At 40.2% G+C, this 11,255-nt stretch overlaps 1 protein-coding gene across 2 annotated transcripts in view; it reads right to left on the bottom strand.

Annotated features, from left to right (window-relative positions):
- Positions 1–11,255, bottom strand: part of MMP2 (matrix metallopeptidase 2 (gelatinase A, 72kDa gelatinase, 72kDa type IV collagenase)) — a 35,816-nt gene that overhangs the window by 2,938 nt on the left and 21,623 nt on the right. The window contains exons 9-11 of one of the 2 annotated variants that reach the window (XM_010286674.1): positions 10,860–11,013; positions 5,001–5,137; positions 3,051–3,210 (exon numbers count right to left, since the gene is read on the bottom strand). In XM_010286674.1, coding sequence (XP_010284976.1) covers positions 3,051–3,210; positions 5,001–5,137; positions 10,860–11,013 — 451 coding nt within the window. The remainder of the gene's footprint in view (positions 1–3,050; positions 3,211–5,000; positions 5,138–10,859; positions 11,014–11,255) is intronic. The other variant, XM_010286675.1, reaches the window with a different exon arrangement.

Raw genomic sequence — 11,255 nt, 5'->3', positions numbered from 1 at the left:
CCCTAACATTTCATTAAAAACCCTATTATTTTCACACAATCCTGTCTCTCTCTCTCAGTGATGATCAACAGATAAATGCCAAGCTAAAAATATATGCTGTTATTTGGTGAATGGAAACCAACCCAAAACCACAATGGCTTTCATAATCTATACTTTAAAGAGGAAAAACTCATCTGATGTAAAACTACCTAATTCTGTGGAAATTGGATCTAGTTTGCAGTGTCCTTCATCAGTGAGTGGATCTGTCTGTATCCACATCTGCAGACGATCAGCTGTTTCTTTTACTCTGTGTGCAAAAATATGCAAAAATGTATGCAAAAAAGCTTTCCAGTATGCAAAGATGGATTTGTCCAAAGCCAGTTTTACACTCCCGCCAGCAAGTAATCCAGGATCTCCCTTTCCATGTATAGGGAATAAATGTCCCAGCGGTGCAAGGTCCTTGAAAGTGAAGATGGAAGGAGCAAGACTGTGGCCTGGTTTCCCCATTTTTCTGCTTTATAGATGGGAGTCAGTGCTGAGCAGGAGGAGTGGAGGTGTCCTGAGGAGCAGTGACATGGGATGTAGTTTGAACCAGGCTTCCGATGTGAGGCCTCACCCTAGCAGCACCGCTTCAGGAGCAGTGAACTTCAGAGAGGTTGTCTTTGACTAGTGCTGGAGGGAGGGAAGCATTTATGTTCTTGATTTCGATTTATCCCTCTCTGTATGTATGTATGTCACCGTTCCCTCATTGCTGTATGGAACTACATGGATTGTATCCAAAGTTACACCAGTACAAATGAGCAGTAGGTTGGTCAAAATCAATTGAAATGATTAATTTAAATTACTTACTATTTTTTCCTTGGATATTTAAAGAAAATCTAGTAGCTTGCTGGATTGCTTTAAAACTTCTTCTGTGGCATCTGAGCCAGCTCCTCTTCCTCTCCCTCACAGAACTTCACTTTGCTTAACAATGTTGGTATAGTAACACTTAGATAGCTTGGGGCTGGAAGGAGGGAGAGGAGAAGGCTTCCAAAAAATCCATTTAAAGTAAGTAAGATAATGGTACAGGAAGGACTATGGTATGTAGCTATTTCGATTCCATGTAGAAAAACAAACAAAACAGTCGCATACTTAAGGGTTATAGAATCTGTGTTAGAGATGCGGGGTTTTTTTCTGAAATATTTGTCAACCGCTTGCTTTCTTCTTTACACAGATAAAAACCACTTAAGCTTATTTTGATTTCTTAACAGTAAATTATGCATTCTGCAGTGACTGCAATTGATAAAGTACTTTGACAGAAATACTGTCTATGATTAGACTGATGAATTACTTGGAGGCCCTGGAGTACAATTAATCAAAACAGTGGTTGGTACAGAGGAGACAAGCAGCTTTGCTAACTCATAGTCTGTAGGTTTTGGTAGGAGTCTGAAGTATTGCGGATGGCTGTATTAGAACTATTTGCAAATGTTTAAGATGGTCTCTACAATATGACATTAAAAAATGAGTAACATTCTTTAGCTTTTTAAGTTCTTTTTTTTTTCTTTAGATAATGGAGAAGAGTACTGTCCTGAAAGTAACTGAAAGTTATGATCAAGTGGCAATTGTGAAAGGATATTTTATTTACTTACAGGAATCCACAGCCATTAGGCTATAAAGAAGACACTCATCCAATTTGATCATAACATGAAATTAATGTTCACATAAAATGGACTCAATTATACTGACACATCCTTTGATATTTTATATAGACCACCTCTCAGAAGGGACCCTTATAGCTTGGAGAATCTTTTAGATTTCTGGTGGGTGTTTCTGATGTCCAACTTTCCTCTAAATTGTCCATTAATGAATGATTCAACTTTCAGCGTATTGTTTAATGTCTGCATTCCTGACTTCAGGTCCTGTTCCTGGAAGAGACTTCTGATGGTGACAACAGGAGTTAGTGTCTCCATTTTGTTCTCATGCCATTCTGACAGGCAGCACAGAGGTAACTCACGAAGTTCCTCAAAGCACCGAAGTGTGTCTGCTTTTTAGATCATCTTTTGCGCCAAATCTTCCTACCAGTTATGATAATGAAATTCTATTAAATACAATCAGGAGATTCTTCATCAGGTGCGATGTAGGATATTTAATTCTACCATAGTAATAGACTTGAGGCATTTTAAAAACATTCCTTCCTCATCTAAGAGCCCAAGATCTTTTCTGGATAGAGCGTGGTAGCAGGTTGCCTGAGTTTGGTTTTTTATGTTGTATCGTATTTTGCTTTTCATACAGTCTTTTCAACAGAAACCTTAGTGTAAATACAGTTACACACATTTGTGGGTGTTTGTGGAATACCACATTTGTGGTGTTCTTCGCAACAAAAACTTCTCTGAGCATGGACTGGAAACGTGAAAAGGGTTGTAGAGACTGTCAAAATGAATTGAAGCAGAGATTTTTCCCAAAGCATTAACAGATACACTTCTTGTGGTTTTTTCAGATCTCCTCAGTGCAACTCTGTTAGTAGAGTAAATGTGTTAGTGACTGGTACATCAGCTGCTGAAAGGATTTACAGTCATCCCCAGCGTGCTTTGCTAGTCACGCTGCTGTTCCTTTTACATCCAGCGCCTCCAAACCTGACGGCTTAGTGAAAGAATTCCAAAGGCCATCTGGTCAGTCTTTGGCTTCAAGTGATTAGAGATCAGCCCATTTTTTAGGAATTCCTTTCAGAGTCTTCCCCAGCAGTTGTGAGCTGACAGAAGGGACAGCTTGCCCCTCTTAAGAGCCTGAGCCTAACATGGGGAAGTTGCTGGTACAATAGGGGTTGAGGGATGGGTTGTTAGTGGTGAGCAGCCTGACAGAGACTCCCAGATATCCTCTTCCATTGCAATCTGTTTTCTCAAATACATGCTAGTTCCCTGGTTCAGCATTCTCACTCGCCACTGCTCTCATCGCTGTCCTGGCAGCCCTCATTTTGTATTCTCAAGGGATGAACCCCCTGTGTTTGGTTCCTGCCTCCTGAACCTCAGTGTGCATTCAGCCCTAGAGACACAGCTTGGCTAACAGCACACCACAACCACTTCGATGCATCTTACTTCCAATATCTGTCTCCAGCAAAAATGTATGTCCTCTTGTTTCTGCCCCAGTTAAAAGCTGCATCGACACGTTGCACATCAGGGGGTAGTCCCAGGTTGGTGAGTTTCTTTGGATAGCCCCTATCCAAGTTACTGGCTGAATAAACCCAGTACTCGTTTCCTAAAGTAGAGGAGAAAACAAAGCAAACAAACAGTGCTTATTAATCAGATACAGAGGAATATTTCTTCTTCATGCTTAGTTATGGGGCTTTTCATTGCACTAACTCTACTACTAGTCTTTCTAGCATTTTACTGTCTGTGAAGAACTAGATTAGAGTGCAGGTGTACTGTGATGACAATTTCTGCTTTTGCTTCTCCAGGGGTGCTTGTCTCTCAGCAAAAAGCATCACCTCAGCGTGCTCTTGCTTTCTCTCTCCTTATCTGCCTTATCTTTGAGACAGACACTGTCTCAATATAGTTGGGGTTATGTTAAAACAAATAGTTAATACTGTTAATTTTTTGTATGATGAAGGTGGTCGGAAACCAGGCATGGGCACCTGAAGGTCAAATGCAGAAGCTCATGCTCACCCTACATTTGTTTTCTTGAGTGATTTTATTGAGCAATTAACAGGAAGTTTTTGCCCAGAGTTCCTGTTTCTGTCATCTTTTCTCATATGACGTTTTCTAATGTCTCTCCAAATATGTGCTAGTGGCAGATGTACTAGTATTCTGCATTCTTTATATGGTAGTTTCCTTAGCAAATACCTTCATTGGATTCACTGAAAGACACGGAAAGATTCATTCATGAAAGGACATTTCTTTGATTCTGTGGTAGTGGGAAAGTAAGAAAGTAACATTAATATGAGAAAAATGTAAAGCATAACGCTTGCGTTCCTGAGGAGTTACTATTTCACCACTCAGGAGCAAAGGGTAGGTCTCAGTGGTAAGTATTTTAAGATAGTTGGGTTACAGGTAACTTTCAAACCAATCTTTCTTTGTTTGCTAGTTCTTATTTATTTATTTTTTTAAAGTAGGTTAGTTACATTTTCCTGGAAATTATAATGAGAGGGAGAGAGCTGTAGATGTAATAGGATTATATGTAGTATATGCAACATTTAAAGTGTTTTGGCTTGGCTGAAATAAAACCTTTTTAAGCTTTTTTTGTTTTCACCCTCCATGTAAACTAAAGCAAATGTCCTTTGAGACATGTGGAATAGATTATAATTACTTTTTTCCCTCCTCTACAGAAAATGTACAGCAGCATCGGCCATATGGTTTTTGCATGATTGGAGATGTTTAGTCATGTTTTTAGTAGATGCTGGAGCCCAGTTTTTGCTGGCTCAGTTTTTCATGTTGAAAACAGCCTCGCAGCTCCCCGAATTTGGCCAGTACAGCTGAACCGTATGTGTGACTTACGATGGAGCGAGTAGCGAGTGCTTCCTGTTCTCCTCCTCTCCCGAGGAGGCAGCTAGCACGGCTGCCCGTGTCCTCTGCCTGATGAGCCACCAAGGCACATACTTGGAAGCCAGAGTGGAAGTCATATTAAAAATATTATATTAATAATATTTAACACTATTAAGATGATTGAAATAATAAGATAGCTTTAAAATGTTTTTAAAAAACAGAAGAAAACCAGATCAGTGACTGATGAAACAGAGCTCCCGCTGTTGTTGCTTTTTGTTTTAAATAATGACTCTTGATTAGTCTTGCTTATAGTTGAATGTATCTTTCCAGGTGCTTATAGCTCCCTTTTGCTGTAATGGAGGCTGAAAGCTGTTCAGTCTTTCAGATCCAGACTTTTGTCCTAAAATCCCCAGCACGGGATGTTTGAGCTCTGCCACCCCTGCCGGCTGGCTATCCTGGCTCTTAGGCAGGCCATTCTCCAGCCCTGTTACAACTCAGAGGAAACTGAGCTCGAATGCAACATTTATGCAAATGGCTACTTAACATTTTAAAACTTAAAAACAATACCTGAAAAAAATACAGCCTTCTCGTCCTGAGGGGCCTCGTAGACAGCATCAATTTTCTCTGGCAGATCAGGCCAGAATGTAGCAACAAGAAGAGGACCTGTGGGTTTTCCTCGGGGGTTTACAGTCCTCCACATGAATCTGAGCAGAACAGAAAATTGTATGAGATTTACAATGGACTAATTCACCAGCACATCTGTTTCTCGTTATTTCTGGCAAAGGCCACATAAGCGTGCATATTCACACATGCGCACACACACATGTTAGCAGCAACACACACTTGTAACTGTTTTCCTACTGAAAAGCCAAATCATTTGTTTAGAAGCATGTTGCTAAAACAGTTGCACAGTAAGCTGCATGCTGGACTGCAGGTGAAATTGCTTGCACTGATTACTTTGGAGTTCCTGTTGCTTTTTGCATCAGGGCCAAATGTATTCTGTGCTTCGAGTATACAAATAAACTCCTTTACAAGGCATTTAAACTATTAGAGCTGCTGTTGTGTATGGAGCAGATGGATGAGCGTTTGACAAAAGCAGAGATTTGTACTTCCTGAATCGCTCTTGCAATTATTATTGTAGTGACTAAAAGTTCAAATTTAATAACAGTATATCAAACTGCTTGGAAGTGAGCTCAGCTGTAAAAGAAACTGCTAGCACTAAAAATGTTCATTAGAGAAACGCAGAGGGTAATTTATTGGCTATTTTATGTATAAGTAGGATCATTATTTGATTTAAGCTTTAAAAAGCTGCAATTATCTGTAAATGGCAGAGCTTTCTGCTGAGGGCGTTTGCTATTAAAAATGGCACTGCTATTTCCTCCTCCATGGAATGAACAACTTTTTTCCCCAACAGACCAAAAGTTTTGCCATGGTCATAAAATGAAAAATCAGCAGGCTGGTGGAATTGCTCTTGCACCAAGCTATAGCTATTACATTTTCAGGTCAAACAGCTCTTAGCATTACAATGTTGCTGAAGCACAAGGTGCTAGTGGCATCTTATTTTTTGCAGAGTATAAATAGTCATTACCCATTCCTACCTAGAATAATTATACCTTTGAGAAACCCAGGATCTGAAACCGAATTTTGGTTTTGCCTAAAACTTGGAGACAGAGTCCTAAATTCATTTAATAAATTGCTGTATTTTTATCAACAGAATTTTGACTGCAAACAGAGCTAGCTAGGACAAATAAAACATTTTCAAATGCATTTGCCAGTATGATTAGTTGCTGCATACTGAATTATGATAATCTATAACATTTGATATGAGGAAGAGTACAGTTGGCAAGTGCATTGTTTTTTTGTCTCTTAATTAAAGATACATATTAATTTAACCTGACATATGGTACTAATAATTAAGATAGTAATATATTAACTTACTCTCATTTTGCATACATATATGTATTTTTAACATGTACAAAAATATCTCTGAGCATAACTCATCATAATTTTCATTTAAAAAAAGAGGCAAGAAATAGGCATTTAGCTAATTACTCTTGCTCTTGACAATATTTAAACATATGAAGTGCTGTAAATGGTAATAACATTTGTTTCCTGCATCTCTTTTTAGACAGAAAAGCAGATCCAATTTGATATGAAATGGAAATCCATATAACAAATCTTTCTAACACTGCATTCCTAAAAGTAGCTACTTTAAAAATCCAAGTTACAGAATTCTCAATCAAATTTGGACCTGATTTATGGCTGAGTCAGCACTAATAATCACTATCTGTATGAATTCCAAACTTTTCAGAGCCAAGGGAGACTTGAACACTGGGATTTTATTAAAGTACACATTTCAAGGGACTTGTTAACATGGTGAGGTTTTCTCGTGGAAAGGGAAACTTTGTCAAAGATGAATTTTCTTTTGTTTTTTAATCGGGCAGGAGGTATTTTGAGGAAATGGTGAAATTGATTATTTGGCTTTCTCATTTCACATTGAACTTGTTAAAATATTTTAACTCATTCAGGTTGAATGTTAATATTACATTTATAGACAGATTTAATACTTTGTTACAGTAAGCATTTTACATTATATTTTAACATAATCAATATTATCATTATTATTACATGCAGTTATATAAAGGGACCAAATCAGTGGGTCATTTTTAATGTCTTTGTTCACTTCAGAAGTTTGAATTTTTTTCACTTTCAGAACAAAAACATCTGTGTAAATGCTGTACTCAGGCACTCTGCTTGGAGGATTCTGTGGCCAGTGGAAAAGCTCAACTGTTCTCTGTGGCCAACAGCACCTCTAGTAATTCCCTTTTATTTCCTTGTTTTGAGAGGGGAGAGAAAAATACTTTTTTAAAGGAATTAATCTGATCTGACCTCCTTTTTGCTATTTAGTCCTTTTGCTGTCTAATATGACAGTTGGATGCTATGGTCGTTTTCATGAATCATAAAAGTCACACGACACATGACAGACATTTGTTTTTTGAATTCCGAAAGTGAGTCATAATGCTGCTTGCCTGCTATTTGGAAAGCTGCAAGACTGACAGGCGAAGCCATTCCAGAGCAAAACAATTCAACAATTGTCTGCTTTTGCCACGTTAGATAAAGCGTGAGTCAATTTGAACAGGTTGTTTTGGTGTTTGCATAGCTTTTTGACCAACTGCATCTGCATGCAAAATACTTCAGTTTTATTGGGATTCTGTAGAATACTGAATCGCTTTGCTGATTCAGGAGTAGGTTTTAAATTGTTCCTTGTTGGATCAAGAGTTGCGTGATTACCATTTTACAAACGCAGAAGCAAGGTGGAGGTCTGGCTGAAAACCAAGGCCCACAAGTGAGCAAAAGGGGATCAGTATGCTGTGAATACTGTGGAACTTGAAAGGTTTTTTACTGCTGTGAGAGTATGTTTTTCCTTTTGAAGGCACTGAGCTGAAGTGAAAAGTTTAGTTCTCTTGTGACTATGCTAGCAAAAGTGGGCACCAGTTTTGGCAACTTTGTTAAGCCAGGATGGTGGGGCCAGCTCTGTGCAGCTTGCTGGCGGAAGGGTCCAGTGCTGGCTTTCTGTAAGGCTCATCTGTTGGTACTGTGGGGCCATTCTGTGGCCAGGAAAGGGCTGTTTCTTGCCATTAGGGATCACTGGATTGTAACAAATCTTAGCCTGCCGCTGACAGAGCAAAGCGGAATGGTACAAAAGGTATCACAGGTGTCCCCAAAGAGATACTGAATGAAGCCTTTTTGCCCCTAACAGCTGTAATAGAAATGGGTAACATTCTGTTCTTATAACCAGAAGTTTTAAATCCCATTTCTACATTGCTAAAGCACAAAGCCTGTGATAAACATTAAGTCAAACTTCAAACTCAAAGCACCATTATTCTGGGTATCGCATAGATGGAACTAGAAGGAAATGAGCTGAAGGAATTACTGTATACTGTAGCCTGTAAAATTACCCAACTGACCACAACTTTTTGTTATGAAACGCTGGTGAGTACAGTTAAACCGTGCAGCATAGTAATAAATCTTCATATCTTCTAGCGGAAAATTTAAATCTGGACGAGATGGCTGGACTTACACTGCCAGGAGATACAAATAACTATTAAATTGCTGTTTTGTAAGGGGGACCTTGTTTGGTTCCTGCTTCCTTTCAAATTTCAGCTCATGTCTGGCAAGGGGCAATGAACAGGTGAGTTGTAATACGTCCATCAGCTTCAGATGCTTGTATATGTTTCTATATGATAGGAGACAATGTTTGATTTAGGCATGCACAGTGAATGTGCGTGGGCCTAGATCTTCCGTGGCTTTGGGAGAATGTTCAGGGTAGCTGAGGATAAATGATTTCAGATTGGGCATTGATTTATGGCAGGAGAAAAAGGAGCTTTAGTGGCTTCTCACCATGGTGCTGCCAAGTCCCGAAGTCGTTAGGAGATGCTCTTCATTTGTTGAGCAGCTGGGTAATACAGGCCCTGGCAAAGGCAATGGGAGCTGCAGCTGTGCAGCCACCTCATTTTATCAGGAATGTCTCTGTTCTTGCATCAAAAATGCCTTTTGTGTCTTCTGCCTTGGAGGCCTTGCACGCATGGGGCCTATCCCAATCACCAGTGTCCTTGATGACAGCAGCCGTGAGTGACATAATACTGTTATTTAATGATTTTGGATTAATAACCTGGATTAAGCCACACAGGGACAAGACTTGCTCACATATTTCCATGATTGTACCTTTATGAACACGGGAAAGGAACAGATCCTCTTTGGACCAGTCTATAATAATGCAGGTTATGCAAAAACTGAAGATTTGCTAAAACAGTGTCTCCATGGTGGAAAAGGCATTTGAGATTATTGCCACCAGCTTTGGATGAACTACTTTTTGGAGGATTGTTTTTAGAAGTTGAGATTAGAAATTTTCCTGCTATCAGTTTTGAAGCTTTCCCCTAGAGTGCAGACTATATGAAATGAAACCAGGAAGGATAGTGCCTCCAGAGCTCTACTCCACTGAAAGTGACGGGATTTCCATTGCAGAATTACAATTCTTTTAGGTTTTGCTACAAAAGGCACCCAGAAATATTTTATAGGGAATGAATCCTTCTTTGGCAGGCTAATGCATCTCTTCCATCGCTAATTTTGTGATTAACGTTACAGATGGGTAAATCTCTAAAGATTTTGGGGGTCAGATCTGTTTGCATAAGCATTTAGAAATTTGGATGTGTCTCCCAGCTACTTCACTCTTTTGAGCAACCCACACGTGACTCTACGGAAGCCAGCAGGGCTGACACCAGGGTTAATTTGTGCTCGCCAATATGTAAAATTGGGCAGAAATACAATGAGAACAGGCTTTTTTGTGAGGTTTGTGGCATTTCCTTGTCCTGATTTTAGCTAGAACTACCACCAGCCCAGTCGTTGTCATAGCATCTTGGCATGTGCAATCCCAGTGTGGGGTAGAAACCAGAAATTAAAAACCACCACAAAACTGCCTAAAATAATGACTGAAGTTCAACATTCCAGACTCTCAAAACAGTTTGAGAGTAGCTCTAAGAAAAAGTGAATTTATGGCATAATCATCTCACCTATCTCTAATTATAGACAATCTTTTGGACATGAAGGTGGTTGGGAGGAGTCAGCACGGATTCTCAACTGGGAAGTCATGCTTGACCAACCTGATATCCTTCTATGATGAAATGACTGGCTTGGTAGTCAGAGAGGGGAGAGCAGGTTAGAAGAGTTTTTGACCCTGTTTCCAACTAAAATTTTCACAGAGATGTTGAAATACAGGTGAGGTAAGCAGCCAGCGAGGTGGACCGAAAATTGCCCGACTGGCTGGGCCTAGTGGGTGTGGTCAGTGGTAAGAAGTCTAGCTGGAGGCTAGTGGTGTACCCCAGGCATCAGTGCTGGGGTAGGAGACTGTTTAACATCATCAGTGATGACTTGGATGATGGGACAGAGTGCACCCTCAGCAAGTCTGCTGATGACCCAGAACTGGGAGGAGTGGCTGATGCACCAGAGGGTTGTGTTGCCATCCAGAGAGACCTTGACCCCTGGAGAAATGGCATGATAGGAGCCTCACACAGTTCACGAAAGGCCACTTTCAAGGTTCTGCACCCGGGGAGGAACAACCCCAAACACCAGTACATACTGGGGGATGGAGAGCAGCTTTGTGAAAAAGGACCTAGGGGCCCTGGTGGAAACCAAGTTGACCATGAGCCAGCAGTGTACCCTTGTGGCAAAGATTTAACCATAAAATCAGAATTTTCCATCTCTTACCCTTAGGAGTTAATTAGGACACATAGGATAAATTGTGTGTCTCTGAACACACAGAATAAAGGGCAGAGATTGTGCCTGATAATAAATTTCTAGACTTTGATAAATAGGTCTGGCAGATTCTTCCACTTGAGGCCCCATTGGTAGGCAATTTATCTCACTTACCTATCTTTGAAGAAAAACGTTTCTCCTCTAATTTGTGCGACTCCATCAAATACAATGTCGTGCTTGCAGAGCTCTGGAGTGACAGGTCCAAGGGTTGGACGTGGGCCTGGCCCTGGTCCTGGCCCTGGACCAGGTTCGACATCAGTTGATACTTCTGTAACGGTGAACAGAGATATTCTCTTACACTGACATACAGTGCTGCATTGGATACGTAGAGAACATGAACTACTGTAATTGCTAGGAGGGGAATAATTTGGAGGCAGTGCTTGAAGGAGAAAAAACTTATAATAAAATCTTTTCAGAATAAGGGTGGTTGAGTACAGCTGAGAAGGCCTTAAGCTTCCAGTCCTGCCTTTTTCTGCTGTGTGGCCTCATTCAAGGCACTGTGCCTGTATG

This window comes from Phaethon lepturus, unplaced genomic scaffold (assembly GCF_000687285.1).
Source record: "Phaethon lepturus isolate BGI_N335 unplaced genomic scaffold, ASM68728v1 scaffold1555, whole genome shotgun sequence".
Taxonomy (NCBI): Eukaryota; Metazoa; Chordata; class Aves; order Phaethontiformes; family Phaethontidae; genus Phaethon; species Phaethon lepturus.
Note: the sequence above shows the minus strand (reverse complement) of the source record. Positions and strands in the feature narration are given on the sequence as shown.